This window comes from Natrix helvetica, assembly GCF_964273705.1.
Source record: "Natrix helvetica genome assembly, chromosome: 1".
Lineage (NCBI taxonomy): Eukaryota > Metazoa > Chordata > Lepidosauria > Squamata > Natricidae > Natrix > Natrix helvetica.
The window spans coordinates 136,880,278-136,902,768 of NC_138548.1; the positions used below are offsets into that span (position 1 = coordinate 136,880,278).

Sequence of the window (22,491 nt, forward strand, 5' to 3'; positions counted from 1 at the left end):
CATAACCCATGGAGAGTTGCTAATAACTATTCCTTTTAGTCTTAATTGCATGGAAAATAAAAATCGTAAGCATAGTTAAATGAAAGAAAATTGTTTTTAAATTGTTTGGGACATCTGCTATATATTTTGTATAATAATGTTAATAAGGAAACATCAGCAACTGCTTGCATGGAGTTCACTTGTACCAGGTCTCTGAAGAGATTTCTTATACTTTTTAAATGTGCTGTTTACAGCAATGTTGTAGATCTGTTCATTATTTAGACTCTAGACTTCATCATGAGAAAGGGTGCCATACAAATGAAACAGATTGTCGTAATTATGAACATGATCATCATTCCTTTTATTTCTATTTTATTTTGGAATGTAGTTCTTATAATTTCTCTGTATTACCTTCCCTGCATTAAGATAAAGCCAGTGTTGGACATATCTAATTTTCTTAAGTGATTCCACCTAATATTAATATGATTTATTTAAATCCAATAGGATAAAAGGAAGATAATTTTGGCATCCAAATTATCTTTAGTGGTAACATCACTCAATAAAGATGCAACCTTCTGCAACATTTTTACCCTTCCTCAGTGTTTAAAATGAAGATTTAATTAAAACAGTCATATATAAATTCTGCTGCTTTTTTTCCAAAATAACTTGTTTCCCTACGGATAACTTCTTTTCCCTTTTCTCTTGACTTTTTTTTTTGTATTCACCAAGAACACCTGGCTTTATCCCGACATGAATAAAAAACTACTCGTAAATCTTGATCAAATGTGAGAGCCTTCTCCTTTACCTGTAGTTGCTGAAGGTGACTGAGAATGTCTATCTGTTGCTTTAGTTTCATCAGTGTCTTGGGATGACAGATCCATTTGTTGGGAATCTGCAGGCACTATCACATAAGAAGAAGCACTGGGGTCTGAAGTGCCAGGCATTTCAAGGCTAGAGATTGTGGATACAGAAGGTGAATTTTGAGAACTGCTCTCTCTGACAGTTCGTAGCACCTTCTCCCCATTGGTGTACATTTCAGGATTAGAGACTGAAGATGTAGAATGTGGACGTTGAAAACGGCTGATGTCTCTGAGAGTTCGTAGTATCTTCTCCCCATTGGTGGACATTTCAAGGTTTGAGACAGCAGATGTATAATGTAGATCTTGAGAACGGCTGATGTCTCTGGGAGTTCGTAGTATCTTCTCTCCATTGGTGGATATTTCAAGGTTTGAGACAGCAGATGTGGAATGTGGATCTTGAGAATGGCTGATGTCTCTGAGAGTTCGTAGTATCTTCTCCCCATTGGTGGACATTTCAAGATTTGAGACAGCAGATGTGGAATGTGGATCTTGAGAACGGCTGATGTCTCTAAGAGTTTGTAGTATCTTCTCCCCATTGGTGGACATTTCAAGATTTGGTACAGCAGATGTAGAATGTAGATCTTGAGAACGGCTGATATCTCTAGGAGTTCGTAGTATCTTCTCCCCATTGGTGGACATTTCAAGGTTTGAGACAGCAGATGTGGAATGTAGACCTTGAGAACGGCTGATGTCCGTGATTCCTAGTATCTTCCCTCCATTAGTGGACATTTCAAGGTTTGAGACAGCAGATGTAGAATGTAGATCTTGAGAACAGCTGATGTCTCTGGGAGTTCGTAGTATCTTCTCCCCATTGGTGGACATTTCAAGGTTTGAGACAGCAGATGTAGAATGTAGATCTTGAGAACGGCTGATGTCTCTGGGAGTTCGTAGTATCTTCTCCCCATTGGTGGATATTTCAAGATATGAGACAGCTGATGTAGAATGTGGACCTTGAGAAAGGCTGATGTCTCTGGGAGTTTGTAGTATCTTCTCCCCATTGGTGGACATTTCAAGATTTGGGACAGCAGATGTAGAATGTAGATCTTGAGAACGGCTGATGTCTCTAAGAGTTCGTAGTATCTTCTCCCCATTGGTGGACATTTCAAGGTTTGAGACAGCAGATGTAGAATGTAGATCTTGAGAACGGCTGATGTCTCTGGGAGTTCGTAGTATCTTCTCCCCATTGGTGGAGATTTCAAGGTTTGAGACAGCAGATGTAGAATGTAGATCTTGAGAATGGCTGATGTCTCTGGGAGTTCGTAGTATCTTCTCCCCATTGGTGGACATTTCAAGGTTTGAGACAGCAGATGTAGAATGTAGATCTTGAGAACGGCTGATGTCTCTGGGAGTTCGTAGTATCTTCTCCCCATTGGTGGACATTTCAAGGTTTGAGACAGCAGATGTAGAATGTAGATCTTGAGAACGGCTGATGTCTCTGGGAGTTTGTAGTATCTTCTCCCCATTGGTGGATATTTCAAGATTTGAGACAGCAGATGTAGAATGTGGACCTTGAGAACGGCTGATGTCTCTGGGAGTTCGTAGCATCTTCTCCCCATTGGTGGACATTTCAAGGTTTGAGATAGCAGATGTGGAATGTGGACCTTGAGAACGGCTGATGTCTCTGGGAGTTTGTAGTATCTTCTCCCCATTGGTGGACATTTCAAGGTTTGAGACAGCAGATGTATAATGTAGATCTTGAGAACGGCTGATGTCTCTGGGAGTTCGTAGTATCTTCTCCCCATTGGTGGATATTTCAAGATTTGAGACAGCAGATGTAGAATGTGGACCTTGAGAACGGCTGATGTCTCTGGGAGTTCGTAGCATCTTCTCCCCATTGGTGGACATTTCAAGGTTTGAGATAGCAGATGTGGAATGTGGACCTTGAGAACGGATGATGTCTCTGGGAGTTCGTAGTATCTTCTCCCCATTGGTGGACATTTCAAGGTTTGAGACAGCAGATGTATAATGTAGATCTTGAGAACGGCTGATGTCTCTGGGAGTTCGTAGTATCTTCTCCCCATTGGTGGATATTTCAAGGTTTGAGACAGCAGATGTGGAATGTGGATCTTGAGAACTGTTGATGTCTCTGAGAGTTCGTACTATCTTCCCCCCATTGGTGGACATTTCAAGGTTAGAGTTTGCAGATGTAGAATGTGAACGTTGAGAGCTGAAGTCTCTTATAGTTTGAAGTATCTTCTCCTCGCTTCTGTTGGATATGTTCAGAATTGTCATATACTCCATATCAGAATTGGAAATTATTTTTTCTGTGTTGGAGTTTCTGCTTAACTGATGAGTATCTTTCATAAATGAAACATAGCAAAACGAAATTAGATATGCAACCTACATATTGGGCAGAATCTGTCAACGTTCATTAATATAGTAATTATATTTCTGCAAATATAATAGAGGCTAGTTAATTTCCCAGGCCTCTGATCTGACAAGAATTAGAAACATCTGGGAAAGAAGCAATGGTTCAGAGTGTTAATAGAAAACTTTAACCTTGAAACAGGTGCAAGTAAAACATTGCTATGAAATATCCCAAATGTAGTAGCATAGGAATGCAGAAGGAATGAGAGGAAGACCCAAACACATTGTCCCTTGTCCATATTGTAATTAATGTCAGAACATTCTTATTGCTCTGCTTCAACAAATTGATGCATCAAACACAACTGAGATTAAGGTCTGAGTAAACTCCTGCATGCTACACATTTTAGGATTTTTTGCTGAATTAAAGTTTCACATAATCTACGAGATGAGTACAAACCAGACATAAATTAAGTTAAAATCAGGATATCAGGCAGAATAAGATCCACAGTCTGCTTCACACATCATATTTGTTCTGGTTCAGTGTGATGTGTAACATCACCCTAAGAATAAAATCATAGTGGTTTTTCTTTCTATATTTTAGGGCAGGGGTGTCAAACTGGCAGTCCATGAGCTTGATGCATCACGCACAGGCCACGCCCACCCCAGCTCCACGAATGGAGAAAATGTCACGTAATGCAGCCAATTTGACACACGTGTCTTAGGGTAATTCTCAGTAAGCTTTTCTGGAACAATTCTATGTGATCACTCAAGGGCCCAAATGCCCAACCCAAATCTTCAAATATCAAATGATTTCAATGATCTCTCATTGAAACAGACATCCAGCCAGTGTTGGGGTGGAGGGGACATTATGTTGCAGACTCCAGTATGACTTTTTATATTACTTGCGTTTTTTCTTTTAAATGCAGAAATTGAAATATTCAACAAATCAACTTAAAGAAAGCTGGTAGAAATTAATAAACCCAGAGCAACACACCTTCGGATTAGCTCTGCCCCATGTCAGATTTGTGCCAAGCAGTGCTGGCAAAAACATTCGCATGAACAAAGCTGGCATTGTTATTATAACGTTATCCATTTTAAGTTGTAAAATCGAGTCAGTGCAAGACTAATACGTTCTGCATTGTCTTAATGATCTCATTTAATGGGATGCAATGCCCTAGCAGAAATCATTTGCTTGTTTGTGGACTTCATGTATGTCAAAAGAAACTATTTCTCTGGATTCAGCAAGCTGCGCATTCAGACTTTGACAGTGAAGGTTGCCAAGCTACAACTCTAAAAATGCGAGAGAGATGGATTTGAATTATTTGACAACTGTGTGGAGCAACTGCTAGCAGAAAAACCTTCAAAATACTTTGTTGAAGGCCTCTTCAAGTCCTGACAGAATTTCTCTCACACAAACAGTGGAAAACAGATAAAAGAAAAAGCAACTATTCCAGAGAAAAGAGCAGCTGTAGAAACACAAATTTAAAAAGATACGATACTTGCCAAACTGTGTTACTTGGCAGACTTATACCTGATAATTTCATGCTCCATTTTGAAAAGAATAAAAGAATAAAAGAAGAGCTAAGGAAAGGGAGCAGATCTGAGGTATATATATTAAATGTTGTTGTTGTTATTATTATTATTATTCCCTGTGAAGATTTCCAGATCTGGGACCTTACACCCAAAATCAGGGGTGTCAAACTCGCGGCCCGCAGGCTGGATGTGTCATAGGCTGATTTAGACCCCCCTGGTTTAGTAAAGGGGGGTGGGGAAGTCGCGATACATCACGTGACAACAACGTGACATTTCAAGTTTGACACCTGTGTCTTAAATCAACAAAACAAAAGGCAAAACATTAACCTATCCACATATGAAAAAAGGTTAAAGTTCTGCACTTTAAATGTATTTCAATTTGACATCTAGATTGAGAAAGTTTAATATTCTCCAGCAATTATTGAGACAAAGATTGAGACAAAGTCTACCTGATAATTATAGTTTAGTTTACTATATTCCATCCTACCCATTCCATTATATATCAATTGAAGTTCAGGAGGACTGTCTTAAAGACGTAAGTCTGCATCAAGAAGATTATGGCAAACTATTTTTGACATAGGTAAGTATGACCTTAGTTCACCAACCCAGGAATGACAGCAACTGGCACAGTAAAGACAATAGTGAAGTGTTTCACAACACCAATTGCAACATGGAGGATTAAGGAACATTTTAAACTGTGGGTTTACTCTTGAAGAGGAAATGCAGACCTAACTAGCACATATTGAATCTCTGATTGCCTACTGAACAACAACACATTTGTCTTGTCCAGATTTAATGTCATCCTGTTTACTTTCATCCAATCCATTACAGATAGTCCTCGATTTACAACAGTCCATTTAGCGACCATTCAAAGCTACAACGGCACTGAAAAAGTGGCATGACCATTTTTCGCAGCTACAACTTTTATAGCATGTGATCAAAATTCAGATACTTGGCAACTGGTTCACACTTATGACCGTTGCTGTGTCCCAAGGCCATGTGATCCCCTTTTGCAATCTTTTGACAAGCAAAGTCAATGGGGAAGCCAGATTCACTTAACAACCAGGTTACTAACTTATTAATTGCAATGATTCACCTGCCACTAACTGTGGCGAGAAAGGTTGTTAAATGGGGCAAAACTCACTTAACAAATGTTTCACTTAACAACATAAATTTTGGGCTCAATTGTGGTCATAACTCAAGGACTACCTGTACCAAATTAGAGTTACATTCTAGAGCAGAATTTTGATAAGTACCCAGCCCTATTCTTTGTAGCCTATTTTTAACCATGCTGTCAATTATAGGTGGTAGTCTATCATTGTTTTAAGGCAGATAACCCAAAGAAACCTTTATATGAATTATAGAAAAATAGTTAAAGAAAAGAGGGGGGAGAAAAATTCTTGCCCCAAAATAGGTGTTGCACCTCCATCCATTTGCATCCATGTTGCTATTCTTGCAATCCAAGATTGCCATGAAATATAAAATGTAAACTCAAGGCCACCAAAAGTTTGCCCACCCTGCTCTATAACATCACCTGCTTTTTCTGACAGTAAGGAATAGAAAATATGGAAAAAATACATACTAGTTTGTGGAGAAGTATAAGACCGAGTAAGCACAATCCTTGTTAAAGAATCAGGCTGTTTGGCATTTGATGTCCTACTTTGGGGTATTGGAAATGTTACATGAGATGACCATTGGATCTGATCAGAAGATGTAGCAAGTTGTTTTTGAGTAGCTGGCCCTTTTCCAGTGAAGTTCTCTCTACGAAAGCGGGAAGTCCTTTCTGAACTCTGACTGAGTGTTGCTGAACTGTCCATGTCTGGAATATGGAAACTGGACGTTGTGCTGTCTTCATCCCAGTTATTAGCTGTATGGTAGTTGCTCCCAATAGCTGAAATAAGAAACAGGGCTGTTTCATTATGTCCTTCTTCATTGGTTTATGATTTAAATTTCTAGAGCTGGCCACTTATCAGTTAACTACTTTTGTGTGCCACTCAAGAGTCTACTGGAATTTGATGGCCAATAAATTTAAATACATAAATAATAATTTTTGAAATGATGCATGAATGCATTGAAATCTGTAATAAAAGACAGTTATTCCAAGGAAAGAAAATCTCTTAAATGTAAATATAATAGTAGTACAGTAACAGCATATGAACTTTCTATTTTACTTGTTGTTTTTTAATGAAAAACATTAAATGGAAAAATATTAATAAACTTTAATCCTGGGTAAATACCTTGCCATTGTTTGAGTAGAAGATTATAAGCAAAAAAAAAAAAAAAAAAGAATACAAAGGATAGTGTTACTTAATTCTTTGCTTCTCACTATCATGTCTCCACTCATAAATGAAGCCTCTATCTTATGATTATGTCATCAAAATCAGTTTTCTGAATGAAGCAACATTTTAAAAGTTTTTATCCATGCCAATGCCTAGAGCAAGGGTATCCAAGCTTCACAACTTTAAGATTTGTGGACTTTGGTTCCCAGAATTGATGACTGAAGAATTCTGGGAGTTGAAGCCCACAAGTCTTAAAAGTTGCCAAGTTTTGAGACACCTGGCCTAGAGTATAAGAGTCTAAACACATGCATACAAGGATGGCGATCTGGACTGTTTCTTCCCATTTGGGATTCAGGAGAACATTTAAATCCTGATTATGTTAAATGCAAGGAGGGGAACATGTTGGAACTGGAAATCTGAATTTGGTACACAAATATTTTTGACTGATTTGTTTATATTTTGTATTTGATTTATTTTGGGGGTGGATCTTTCTTTGGGGGGGGGAGCGAGATTCTGATAATTCAATACAATACAATAGTAGAGTTGGAAGGGACCTTGGAGGTCATCTAATCCAACCCCCTGCCTAGACAGGAAACCCTATACCATTCCAGACAAATGGCTATCCAACATCTTCTTAAAGACTTCCAGTGTTGGAGCATTCACAACTTCTGGAGGCAAGCTGTTCCACTGATTAATTGTTCTAACTGTCAGGAAGTTTCTCCTCGGTTCTAAGTTGCTTCTCTCCTTGATTAGTTTCCACCCATTGGTTCTTGTTCTACCCTCAGGTGCCTTGGAAAATAGTTTGGCTCCCTCTTCTTTGTGGCAACCCCTGAGATATTGGAACATTCAGTACCATGTACCTTCTGGCATCATGGCATACAAATAAATAACTAAATCATTTTGTGTCCTGCTATGCTTCATAAGTAGCCATTTTATTTTTAAAAAAGTGTGTGCAGTTATGGTATTGATATTATGAAAATATCCACAAACACATTTTCAAAACTCTCATCTGCTCTGTATGGTTGCCTAATCATGTAATACATTATATTGTTTCAGTGTCTTTCCCCCAACTCACCTGAATTTTTTTTCTCCAAAAATGGAGAATTTGCTGTCTTGGAAAAATGTTTCCTCGAAGTCACTGATTCAGATTCGGCAATATCTGCCATATTTCGTGAGGCACCTGCTCGTTTGGTTTGTATTATTTGAGATAACTGTGGTGACACAGATCTGATTATTTTGGTGTAAGATGTGGTACTTCCTGTTGCAGCTACAGATGCTGAAGCTAAGTTGGTCCACAACGTCCTTACTTTATTATTTCCAGATGTACTGGTTGCATCTAGATTCCGTATATAGGAAGTGGAAATCTTTGCTTCAGTGTTTGGACTTTCTACATTCTTTTGTCTAGTCATAACATCTGAAGATAAAATGAAGAAAAAGAGAACAGAAACAAGGCTGAGGTGAAATCTAATGACTCTAAGCAAGTCTATGTTTATTGATGGATGGTAGATATTGAGCACATCTGCATTTGAAGCCTAATATATGACTGCGCCAAAGGAAGTTTGACGGAAAAACCTGGATGGAGACTTATCAAGGATGGATGGAAACTAATCAAGGAAAGAAGTAACCTGTAATTAAGGAGAAACTTCCTGACAGTGAGGACAATAGTTTAACTTCAGAAGTTGTAGGTGCTTCATCACTCTAAGTTTTTAAGAAAAGACTGGAAAGTTACTTGTCTGAAACGGTATAGGGTCTCCTGCTTGAGCAGGGGATTGGACTAAAAGACCTCTAAGATCCCTTCCAGCTCCATTCCAATTGATATAAGTGTAGCTGTACGCCTGTGTATAAAGGGCTAAGTTTGGATAATAGTTTGCATATATGCTCATGAATGCTAAAAAAATATAAGATCCATGTTGGCTATATGCATGTTGGTGGCATAGGATCTACTAAGTCCCATCTTATGCCTTCCCTTCCTTAGCCCTTTGAGTGTGAAGTTCAGTCTACAAAAGTCTCCCATTTATGAAAAGAGTTTCTAAAGCTCACTTAGGTAATAGATTGATATTTGTAGAGTTTCTTGGGCTTTCTTTTTCTGGCTCTGCTCCTGTCACTATGATCTCCTAAATCTTGACTTTGGTTATGCTCAAGTGCCTTCTTATTGCCCCATTTTTCTCCATGTTCTGGTTCTTTTGCAGCTGAGTGCTGCCTGACCTACTAAGCCCCTTAAACCAGATTATATGAACAATATAAATGATTGTAAGTTCCTGTTTATTTCATATTTCTCATTTCTAGAACATCCTTTGGATTAAACAAGCAGAACAATACTGGGCTTTAATTAAGTTGTTTTTTTCATAACATACCAGCATGTTTTTTCCACCCAAATAAACACATACCCTAACATCACCAGATCCTTTGTTTTTGTATCTTCCCTCTTCTGTGAGAACCCTAACAATTCATGAATGACAGGACTTTGGAATTTATCTTGGTTTTCTAATCTCTGTCTCTGTCTCTCTGTCTCTCTCTCTCTCTCTCTCTCATACACACACACACACACACATTTAATCTTTAAATATTTTCCCATCCCTACAGAAGGGTGGTTAAAGACCACTTAAGGGCAGTCACCAGAAATGGGCATGCTTTGGCAATACTGAGAATTAAAGGTTATCTGTATGGAAAACTGCCTTGACTTCAAACACAGAGGCAGGAAGATGTACATCCAAGCAACATATTCTCAGATTCACAAATGTGCCACTCTGGGAATATGTTGCTTGAATATGTGTCTTCCTGCCTCGGTGTTTGAAGTCAAGGCAGTTTTCCATCTGGCCAACTTGATGTTATGGATTTTCATCCTCCTTTCAGAAGGAGAGGGACACACAAAAATGATCTCCTTGCTCCTCTAAGTCAACATTCTGCAAAAATGCCAAAATAGTTTTATTCCACTGCATGCTTGGTCCTTAGATTAAATGAGTTTAGTTTTAAAAGCACCTGACATATTATCAATGGTGTGATAATTTTTTTTTCTTGGAGTTCTTTGTCTTTAATATAGCTAACCCAGAATCCTAGTACTACTAGCACTGATGATGTTACCTAGTTGGGGTCACAAAATCTCTTCAAGAAAACAACCAAGCTCAGAGAGAGCAACAAGGAAGCCTCATTTCAACCCTGAGAACAAATATTCTCCTTTACTCAACCCAGAATCCATCAGGATTTGGGTGTCATAAGTATTATTAAATAAATAATTGAAAAATAAAACATGTCCCCACTTAACAAACACTAGTTGGGCCCATCTTGAACATTCAGCAATTTGCCTCATACCTGAATCTGGAGCTCAGTATCTGATGTGCAGAGAAAACCCCATGTCCTATCTGCACTCAAGCAGAATCAAGTGGCTATATGGGCACATGCAAAGGCAAAACATACACACCCTTCTCAGGGGTGAAATTCAGCAGGTTCTGACAGGTTCTGGAGAACCGGTAGCAGAAATTTTGAGTAGTTCGGAGAACTGGTAAATACCACTTCTGGCTGGTGCCGCCCCCATCTATTCTCTGCCTTCTAAGTCCCAGCTGATTGGGAGGGAATGGGGATTTTGCAGTATCCTTTCCCAGAGTGGAGTGGGAATGGAGATTTTGCAGTATCCTTCCCTGCCACGCCCACCAAGCCATGCCCGCAGAACTGGTATTTAAAAAAATGAATTTCACCACTGACCCATCTCCCTTCATTTTGAGAAAGAACCTTGATCTCAGTCTGCCTACTGGCAACATCCAGAATGCCTTGTTCCATCAAGTCTTAATAGTATGGTTTCATTCATTTCATTTCATCAATTACACCCATATAAGTGATTGTTATGCAGTTCTAGGGGAGGGTACATCTAATTCAGTATTTTGGCAAGGCTCCAGAATGCTAATGATATTATATACACCAGCAAATCTACATATCTATCACTAGATTATTTTGTAGTGTAAAACCTTATATTTCACAAAAAAGAGAAGGGTAAAGGTAGCTGGAATGCAGTGGGTCAGTGGCTAAGAGGCTGAACTTGTCGATCAGAAGGTCAGTAGTTCAGCGGTTTGAATCCCTAGTGCCACATAATGGAGTGAGCTTCCATTAGTTGTCCCAGCTTCTGCCAACCTAGCAGTTTGAAAGCATGTGAAAAATGCAAATAGAAAAATAGGGACCAGTTTGGTGGGAAGGTAACAGCACTCCCTGTGCCTTCGGTGTTTAGTCATACCGGCTACATGATCATGGATATGTCTTCGGATAGCGCTGGCTCTTTAGCTTAGAAACAGAGATCAGCAACGCCCCTAGAAACAACTAGCACACATGTGAGGGGGAACCTTTACCTTTAAAGGTAGCTGAGGAAGTCCCCGTTTTTTCAGAAGTATAAAAACAACCTAGGGTAGAAGATGTCAACAGAAAGGAAGTCCCAACCACCATCACAACCGCCACTACCCAGGGAAGATGGTATGTGCTCAATAGCCACATAATGCTGACTAAATGTTGTGAAAGAACAGTAGGGAATTTTAAAAAAGGATATGAAATGGACTGTCCTTAAAAAAGAGGCATGGCTGATTGACAAGAATCCTGAACAGAAGCATTCCATAGGGCAGTATGTTGCTGCATAGTCCAATTTGGTTTGCAAATGTATTTCAGATTTATATATATCCATGTTTTATGTGCGTCTCTCTCTTTCCAAGCATAAGAACTGTAACCTATACAACTCCATTTTATTAGCATTCGTTTTTCCTATCTTGGGATTACTGACTTTTATGTATGCAGCTAAGCCAATGGAAGAGTTGTAAGATTCAGTGTGGGCCAATTATTTTGCATTTTGCGAAAGCAAATTCCACATGAGTTCAATGATGCATACACTGAGGTTAGTGCTGGGAAATTTTAGTCTTAATTCAGGGATGCTCAACTCACAGGTTACATTTCCTTCCTGATGGTGCCACTTTGATCGGAAAAGAGATACGTGGCCCACCATATCAGATCAGGAAGCTGAAACTGGAGAATGTGCTGCAGTGGCAAAATTGAAAATACATACTCTAGAAGTTTAACCAAATTCAAGCAGGAAGGGCTCCCGTTGTATACAATTATCACAGAGCAGGTCAGATTTAGACATCTGGAATATGGTCTTTAGGATTTAAATAGACACCAACAACAATTACTGTTTGATGCAGTAAGTTGAAATGTTTAAACTGTGGCTAGTGGTTAGGAATACAAATGAAAGGGAGGACATATCCTTAGAATGCAATTTATTTTTTCTTATTTTGTGCTTTTAAAAACGTAAATGTAGTTGGGTTTTTTCATTTTTTGCTTTATCTTGCTTTTTCTTACTTTCTTCGTACATCAATATTTTAACAATAAAACATAGGGATTATTTAAAGTCAAAGAAGAAGAAATTGCTACTCTGCGGGCTTCCAAACCCCTTCCCTGAGTATGCCACCAACAACTCTGCAAAACAAAATTTCTTCTCCTCCACTGGCATGCTAGCAAAGTAGATATCCACCCAAAAAATATCTTTCTCTAAGAGAAGAAAAACCCACTCGTGATATCAGGCTTAATTCCAAATCAGGACATAAAATTCTTCAACATTATTTCAGCTACAAAAACTGTTCAAGCCTGATCCACTACTTAACCCTCATAGAGAAATAAATGGACTCGCATTCTGGATCTCGTTCCTTGTTAATCTGTTGGAAAAAGTCAAATTAACTTTAATAAGCAACATTCCCCAGAGTGGGATTACTGAATGGAGGCAATGGAATGCAGCAGTTGTTAAAACAGAAACATCACAAATATTTGAAGAACGTTCAATCCCACTTTAAAGGTGGCTTATTGTTATTTTTTAACCGCAGAGATGCAAGTATCTCGTTATGAGTAAACTGCTCTTTAGTTTTGCAAACCTAGCAGCATTATTTTCAAACTCCTTTCTGGCCTCTGTGGACCTATCACCTGCCTGCCTTTTGTGCAAACCATAAAATATTTTCTTATTCTTTTTATTTTTATTTATTACTCCTATTTACAGATCATCCCTGCTGCGAAGTTTCTTGCGTGTTGCTTTCTGATATATGATAAAATTGCTGAGATTCTCTGTTTTTGTTTTTGCTTTGCTCGTGTAGACTGCTGAGTTGCCCTAGAGTTTTTGAAGATAAATAATAAATGTGTTACATAAAGTGTTTCTATTACTGTTAGAATATTGTCTTTTTTTTAAAAAAAAAACATTTGTTACAAAGACCAAAACATGAAACAATTTTTTATTAGACTAAAATATGAAATTCAATATGGAACAAGGTATTAGGAAAGACAACCCATGCGATTTTAGCTAAAACAAATAACTGCATATATAGTCACAATCTTTAAAGTTTGTATATGCTAATTATCTTCAGCACCTATCCATTAACAATGAACTTCCCAGGTAAGCATTTAAGGACAAAATAGAATCCAAATTGAGCACATTCCTTATCAGGTTTTTTTTTTTTTTTTAAAGGTATAGGAGGGCTTATGGCTGGGGAAATAGCAAGAACCCTTTCCACATCCCTGTCCTTTCATAACTACTTTCCATTCTAGAAAAAATAAAATAAAAGCAAAACTATTATGATACCATTATACACTTTTGCATGTAGCAATTCATTTGGCGAAAAGGCAGAATTATAGGGTCAAAGAACAAAGCACCAACCTCCCACCCATCTATTATTTTATGGAATTGCATTAACACAAGGATAACACAATTTCAGCAGACTTATTTGCTTATCTAGATGTCTGTTCCATTGAAAGTACAAGATGCATTTAAAATATTTTACAATATTTTTATTTTAAAAATATTTTTAAATGCGTCTTAAGAGATCAAATTCATATGAAATAAACAAAAGAACCCAAGCTAGAACAACCATTTTCACAAGCTTAACTTCAGCCAAAAAAATAGGCAAAAATCAGAACATGTTCCTAGAAGATTAGGAATTCTGAGAAAATCTACAGAAGAGAGAACTGTTAACAGAGGTCTTCGGAAGAGCCGTTCATGAATATATGATCGTTTCCATAAAAGGGAAAAACTTGAACCAACCTTCCTAATTGCTCTCTATTTTTGCATTTTGGTATCAGTGGAAGACAACTGCAAATGTCTACTGAATAGTATTAGCTGGGACATGGTTGGTGCGAGTCTTGGTACTGAGAATGAAGAAAACCTATGTGACGTTTTGCCTTTACAATACAAAATGATTTATCTGAATCCTTTTATGTAGACAATTTCTCACTTAAATTACCACGCAGATGTCCACTATTGGATCACAAAATGACAGAACGTAAGAAGAAAGAAAAGCAGTGTGGGGTGTATTTTATAGATGGGTGTTATGTTTGCCATTAAGACATCTAGTTGTGTGGGAGATGCCTTTAGAATGGCCCGTTCTATCATCTGGATCCATACAAGATATCCACACAAGCTGATGTTATATCTATAGCCCCAGCGGTGCCATTCCATTTTTTTTACTACCGGTTCTGTCTGTGTGGCTTGGTGGGCGTGGCAGGGGACAGATACTGCAAAATCCCCATTACCTCCCCACTCCTGGAGGAAGGATACTGCAAAATCCCCATTCCCTCCCCACTCCAGGGGGAAGTATATTGCAAAATCTCTATTCCCATCCCTCTCTGAGACCAGCCAGAGGTGGTATTTGCCAGTTCTCTGAACTACTGAAAATTTCCGCTACCGGTTCTCCAGAACCTGTCAGAACCTGCTGGATTTTACCCCTGTATAGTCCTCAAGAAACTCAGAAATGGTACAACCTTTCTAAAATCCAAACGGATCTTCACATTTTGTGGTAAAAAGATCCATATTTAATTTTTAATATGTAATATATATTTAGACTGGCAACTGCTTCATGACCTGGAACCTGAAAAAGCATGCACTACACTACAGCCAGTGGTGGGATTCAAATAATTTAGCAACCGGTTCTCTACCCTAATGATTTTTTCCAACAACCAGTTCACCAAACTGCTCAGAAAGTTAACAACCGGGTCTCCCAAAGTGGCGCAAACTGGCTGAATCCCACTACTGACTATAGCTGAGTCTGAAATTCCTAGGCCTTAAAAATATCTATCAAAAGAATTGCCATGTTAGATAAGAATTAAGAAATATTGACACCTCATTTCCAACAGGAAGATACATTTAAGTAATGAGAAGGCACATTACTCAACCTGTCAGAGAATCACTGAATTGTAAAGAGCTATTTGCCCGCTCAAGCTGGCATTTTTTTCACTGCAAGAATCCAAATTAATGTGTTCCAGGCAAGATAGATGGTTTTCTGTTCTCTGTTCGAACACATTCAGGGCTGTTGCAGTTGTTCTTTCTTTTTTAAAAATCCATTCCATTTCTATCCCACGGTTTCTCCCAGAGGAGCATAAATTACAATAGAACAGTAGCAAAGTTCTTGTTAGTCTTAAATAAAATCTGTACAATGACCAAAAATAAAACCAGGAAGCCTAACCACATTATCAAATTTAGCTATTATTTACAGGCATTTCCTCTGCCACCCCACCTACCTTCTCAGCACCATGTGATCAATGCAAATACCCTTTAAGTGCTCTCCCCATCTTTAGAAGAGGAGACTCCTGGGGAGGTGGGGAGGGTAGAGCAGGAAGGGAGGAGGGCTTGGAGAAGTCAGTTTCCACCTTCCCCATTGAACAGACTTCTTTACCCTTCTAGATTCTAAAAAAAGAGGGTGTGTAGGGTTTAATGCAGTTGCTGCAATGCTGTAAAATTGCTGCCTGCATCTTTCAATCGGATCCTTTGAAAAGAATCCTTTTAATGTTGTAAGCCGCCCAGAGTCTCCTCGCATTGAGATGGGCAGCAAACAAATTTAATAAATAAATACTTTCTCAGTAAACAGATAAGAGAACAAGGATATCAAACTCAAGGCCTGCAGGCCACATCCGGCCCACAGGGTGCTTGGATCTGGCCCGTGGGTCCACCCTGGAAACAGTGAAGGATCGGCCCATGATGCTTCTGCCAGTGAAATTGGAGCTTGGGAGGGCCACACGCATGCATCCTGGGCCCCATTTCTGACCACATCGGCTTCCTGCACCTCTCTGCCAGTGAAAACGGAGCTCAGGGGGGCCACACACATATGTCCTGGGCTCCATTTCTGACCACGACCGCCTTCTGCAGCCCTCTGCCAGTGAAAACGGAACTCAGGAGGGTCACACACATGCATCTTGGGCTCCATTTCTGGCCACGACTGCCTCCTGCAGCCCTCTGCCAGTGAAAAGCCCTCTGTTTTCACAGGCAGAGAGCTGCAGGAGGCTGTCATGATCTGAAACGGAGCCTCAATGAGTGACATTGACCTGGCCACACTCACCCAGGCCACGTCCACCCAGTCCCGTCCCCCCCCAGGTCAAACATAACTCTGATGTGGTCCTCAATTAAATCGACTTTGACACCCCTGCTTTAGAACAAACATTTGAGTCACTAAAATAAATCTGGTTCGATGAAAAGCTTTGCTCCAATCTGGGATGAAGAAGATAAAATCTCAAGAGGAAAAACAATGAAAACCTTATGCTGCCCAGAGCATTTGCAATCTGGAAAATCAGCTCCAGTGTTCAGCCCCTGAGAGACCCAGTCCTAGAGGGAAATCTCAACTCCCTCATTCCTGAGTCTGTTCAGGAAGTCTTTAGGAGTAAGATTGAGGCTGAGAAAGAAGAATAACAAAAAGGCTTAGCCTATCCTGCCTCATGGAGAGGGCATAGTCAGCCGGCTCCTTTATCAGCTACTAGGGAAGCGTTTCTGAGCTGTGTTTTTCAAACATTGTTGCGGATGTAATGATTATGGGTGGAGGCTGTTTGGGAGCCAAGGGAGTTTATCCGAACAAAACTTCAGTCCTAAATCTGGACTGCTTCAGTTTCCTTCCTTGTTCTTTCCCTGCAAAAGAGCAGCTCTGAGAAGGGGGGAGGGAAACCCCTCAGAGCAGAAAAGCAATTCTATAGGACTGTTAACATGTGGCTTATAATCCATTGTATTCATTAGAAACCAGAAAATAGAATTAATCCCTTTTTTTTGCCAAATCGGCAACATTTTTACCTGGGCAAAACCTAATTAGAAGATAGATAGGCTATATACAAGTATTTTTATGTGTATGGAAGCTTCCCAATGTGGTCTCCTATCTGGCTTGCACACTTATAAACACAGCATAGTTATTTTGTAGTAGTTGCCAATCTAGGCTAAAGCTCAAGGTAATGCTATTGCCATTGCCACATAAATGAATACTGTGTCATAAACTGGACGTTGACACCGGTGCCTTGTGCCTTGTCCAAGGACCTAAAAGTCATGAAGGCACTATCGCAAAATGTATGTTGTTCCAAGAAAAGAAATCTTTTGCAAAAATTAGTAGTGATGAATCCAGGAAATTTAACATTTCTAAATATTTGGTGAATCCTTTTGGTATTGCATCAAGAATTCAAATTACGATGGATATACTGTAACAACGGATTTCCCCCCCTCTACAATCTTTCCACCTTAATTTGCAGATCACAATATTTTGTTGCTTTATCTAGTGACTTTGAATATTCCCCCAACTGAATACATTAAAAACTGCCATGGTAGTCAATCTTTCACTGCTTCTTTGCAGCTTTCATTTGATTTTAAAAGGACAGAGAGGTATTATGCTCTCACCTGAATCAATACCTTCCTTCTTTGTTCCACACCCATCTCACAAAATCATCCAAGCCAGTTATGAATTTAGTTGTGCTTTTGACTCTTTTTTAAAATAATTAAAGAGTGATAGGGTATAAATCTTTATTACAGTCAAAGACCAGCAACACACATTACTTTTTACAATATATTTAAAAAGTACTGGCATTAAAATATATTTAAAAAGTATTGACATTGTAAGGAATGTAAGCTAACAGTTGGGTTAGCAATATATAAACCAGGATGGTAGTACTGTTTCTCTAAGTACTGCTGTAAAATGTGATTGGTGGATAATACCAATACATGTTCTCAAACTGTTCGGGTCACTCCCTGGTTTACGTGGATGAAAAGCCAATAAGTATGGGAGTAAATACAATGGTCTAGAAATTGTTAGAGATATGATCAAATAATTGGTGCAAGATGACAACTATAATTCTGTAACCATTTTTTTTCTTATGGACATTGCAGCAACACAGAATTTTGCCACTGCATATGTGGTAGACGGGTTTGTGTCCTGGAGGAGAAAGCCTACATAAAAATTGTCTGCCCTCCCTAAAGAGTGAAAAAGCGTCAACTTTTCCTGCAACCTGGGGAAAGGGCTTGATTTTGCCCCTCCTCATGGTCCCTACTGAAATCTTCCTCCACACATCTGCTGTCCCTGCAAAGAGAAACATGAGTTCCAACTTTCTTGCTTTGCTCTCAGAAATCCCATTTCAACAATTATCTAGACACTGCAGCATTAAATATATAATACGAGGTAAGACGTAAGGGATGAATACTGAGTGGGTGATGCAAGTAGCATTTTTCAAACTAGTGCTTTCAAGATAATTTGATCAGGAATTCTCTGATCTCTCCCAATTCCCAGTTTGCCTGGGAACCTTGAGAATGGGAGTTGCAAGTCCTTATGCTGTATATCATATCTGAACAGTTAGTGGTGAAGGCTATCTGAAAACAAACAGGGGGGAAAAATACTCATGTTGGTAAATATAGTTTCACATTTGTTTGAAGTCTTACCCACTGATTTATTACCCTTTTTTGGAAGTTTTCTGTAAATCTTTTCCTTCCTGGGGGAAAAAAAAAGGAAAACTGGTAATTTGGGCTAAAAGAAAAAAAGACCCAGGGCTGATATGGGTGTGGCTGGGTGGAAATGGCTCTTGAAAGGGAGAGACTCTATTTTGTCCCAGCCTCAATTCCTGCTCTCTCCTGATGGCAGCCTGGTTGGAGACTGTCAGACGGCTTGGAAAGGAAGTCAGATTCCACCGGTGCAGAGTTGATAGGTCACTGGAACAATAAAAAGGCAAGGAAAAAAAACCCGCATCCTGGCTGCAACACAGACCAGCCGAAATTATAACTGTGTATGTGTATGCATGTATATCTGCATGTGTGCAGATAGGTTGGTGCTTTGATGGGTGCTTCAACACTGGAGGTGTTTAAGAAGAGATGGGACAGTCACTTGTCCGAAATGGTATAGGGCTGGGATGGCGAAGCTATGGCATGTGTGCCAGAGGAGTCACGCAGCACCCATTGCGGCGTCCCCCCCCCCCGGTTCAGCTCCACCGCACATTCACACACACCTCCCACTGGCCACCTGGTCTTCGGGCCTCTGCAACACATGCATGTGTGGTGTGTGTGGGCGTGTGTGCATGCACGTGTGTGTGTGTGTGCAGGGGGTGTCTGCGCATGTGTGGAGGACGGGGGACATGTGGGGCCACATGCATTCACAGGGGGTGGAGTGCATGCATGGGGGCCACATACGCATTGCATTTTGGGGGTTCGACGAGCTTTGGCCACTCGGTCCGGAAAAGGTTAGCCATCACTTTTATAGGGTCTCCCACTTAAGCGGGGGGGGGGGGGGTTGGACTAGAAGACCTCCAAGGTCCCTTCTAGCTCTATTCTGAGTTAAAAATCAATATAGTTCCCTGGATGTGCAGGGAACAAGTTGACTGGAATGAGAATACCTTCATGCCTGAGTGACACTAGAACATTGACAGGGTACAAATTATCCTTACAAGTGATCTTGCAAGGCTAATTTGCACCCTGTCTGACTGGGATAACAATAAAGGAATACAGGTAGCCCACAACTTACAACAGTTCATTTAGTGAACATTCAAAGTTACAACAGCACTGAAAAAAAGTGACCTAGGACCATTTTTTACCCTTATGACCATTGCAGCAGCCCCATGGTCACGTGATTTACACCCCGATGCTTGGCAACGGGCTCATGTTTGTGACGGTTACAGTGTCCCAGGGTCCTGTGATCACCTTTTGTGACCTTCTGACAAGCAAAGTCAATGGGGAAGACGGCTTCACTTAACAACTGGGTTAGTAATTTAATAACTGCATTGATTCTCTTAACAAATGCGGCAAGAAAAGTCGCAAAATGGGGCAAAGCTCACTTAACTGATTTCTCACTTACCAGTAGCAACATAAATTCTGGGCTCAGTTGTGATTGTAAGTCAAGGACTACCTGTACACATCTGTCTTAACGTGTTCTTCGCCATGAGAAGATGCATTTTGGAGGCATGCAAGGAAGCCTAAGGGCTGTTAGATGATTTTCCACAGATGAAGATTTTCACTGTCATCCAAATTCCAATCATATCATACTACGCTGAGCCTGAGAGTCTGCTCAGGAAATGTCTACATTCTCATAATCTGTGATTGGCAGGAAGACTGTCATTAAACAGGAACAGATCTGAACAATAACAGGGAGCAAACTCTGCCGAGGGGCTCCAGGATCAACCAGATGGCATGGCAAGGTATTCCAAAATTGGGTGTTTCAGCACTCGCATTTGGCATGATGAGAGGTTCATAATTTTGATCAGAGATCTCTGTGTTACCATACTTTGTGACAGTGTGGTCCTTATTTAGATCGGAATTGAGCAAACTCCTATTCAGGGTCCTAGGAAATCATACCATTGTCCAGAATACTTCGTTTTCTTTCTCATCCCAGCCTTATTCTCTATCTTATCCCTTCAAGAGAGTTTTACAATAAGAAAAATGAAATGCAGATTAAAAAGCATACAAACACACTTCAAACACTGGGGAAATAAATGTCTCCACTCAGTGACAATACGGTAACAAAGTTGATTTGTTTCTTTTTCTTGTTATGGAACTGGGAGGCAAGTGGAAGAATTTCGTCATTATCAAGGAGGTCCAAGGAGGCCTGTGCAGAAGTTCAAAAGCATCTGCTTCAGAGGTGGGATTCTAAAGTTTTTACTACTGGTTCTGTAGGCCTGGCTTGGTGGGCATGACGTGGCTTGGTGGGCATGGCGTGGCTTGGTGGGCATGGCTTGGTAGGCATGGCAGGGGAAGGATACTGTAAAATCCCCATTCCCTCCCAATCAACTGGGACTCAGGAGGCAGAGAATAGATGGGGACAGGGCCAGTCAGAGGTGGTATTTACCAGTTCTCCAAACTACTCAAAATTTCTGCTACCGGTTCTCCAGAACTGCTCAGAACCTGCTGGATACCACCTCTGCTTGCTTATCTCTCTCTCTGAACTCATCATCTTTCTCCAGTGATGGACCACAGTAGACTTTGTGGGCAATTGGTTTCCCCATTGGAAGGAACCCTTGTTTCACTCTGCCAACAGACTCTTCAGCCTTGGCTGCCACAACAGAGCCTGCAAGGAGAATTATGGCTTGTCAAAGGAGCCATCCTAGCAAGGAGGAAATGGGCAGGCATTCTAGGTTGTTTTTTTTATTTATTTTACTTCTCTGCTACAGGAAGGCCTGCACATGTAAAGCGCCCGGTTATTCGGTTTGTATTTTAATTCTTTTTCTTTCACTTGTTATGGAACTCAGAAGCAAGTTGAAGAACTTGGTAATTATCTCAGAAGTTCAGAGTCAATGGCAATACCGAAAGGGATTTTACAATGATTTCCATTTCTTATAATCTAAAAAGAACATGTTTTGCAGGATCCAATCTGAGTCTCTCACTGGGACCAAAGGTTTAGTCTACCGAGCCTTTGGGCGCCTGCTGGAGTCCATCACAAGGGAACCTCACCTCACCTGTCTTCTCCTCCTCCCCTTTTGTGGCTTTGTCACAAAATATGGCAAGTCACCCAGTCTTTGAGGCTGCTTTCCAGTAAGATCTGGTTTCTACTGAGGAAGATCTAAAACAATGCAGTTTTCCCAATTTAATGCACTCCAGATATTATTGGCCATGCTGAGCAGGACTTATGCGAATTGTAATTTAATATAATTACGGTAGGAGCAAGGAATAAATTGGATTCACACTGATTACATTTGCTCTATTAAAATATGCACAACTTCAATAATGTTTCCAATATCTTATTTCCCCAGTTTGAAATCCAGCGGTTGTTAAGTTTAGCCACAGAGAAGTTGATGGCCAACAGGTTTTTGCTGACTTTACAAGAGGTGATTTTAGCCAGAAAGTCAAAAGCAGCGCAAAAAGCACTCTTTAGATCCCAGTCCTGCAGTCTAAACCTCAATAGTGCCCTTACTCCTCTTATTAGGTACTTGAAAAGCCATCAAACTCTAAAGCACAAGACAGAATATCACCTTTTAATCTCTTCTATTGTCTTCCTTTGGTTCTCCTCCTTAGGGCAATATGCTGACTCTGTAAACCGCTTAGAAAGGGCTGTAAAGCACTGTGAAGCAACATACAAGTCTAAGTGCTATTGCTGTTAAGATACTCAGGTAAGAAGAATTGCTCAGACTGTATTCACGCATTGCTCTGTTCTCGCAAAGTGCAATTCTCTTTGATTGCTTATCACTTTTCAGGAGCTTCATACTTTTTTGGACTGTCCTTGCATTGCACATTATTCCATCTGCACAATATAACTACTAATATTTTCACCTTCCTTCTCCTGGCATTTAGAAGGCTGTGTTTCCCAGTACCATTT

At 39.9% G+C, this 22,491-nt stretch overlaps 1 protein-coding gene across 1 annotated transcript in view; it reads right to left on the reverse strand.

Annotated features, from left to right (window-relative positions):
- Positions 1-22,491, reverse strand: part of LOC309382525 (uncharacterized protein) — an 86,352-nt gene that overhangs the window by 40,941 nt on the left and 22,920 nt on the right. The window contains exons 2-4 of the mRNA XM_081934142.1: positions 8,034-8,372; positions 6,262-6,570; positions 785-3,136 (exon numbers count right to left, since the gene is read on the reverse strand). Of these exons, the coding sequence (XP_081790268.1) occupies positions 785-3,136; positions 6,262-6,570; positions 8,034-8,372 (3,000 nt within the window). The remainder of the gene's footprint in view (positions 1-784; positions 3,137-6,261; positions 6,571-8,033; positions 8,373-22,491) is intronic.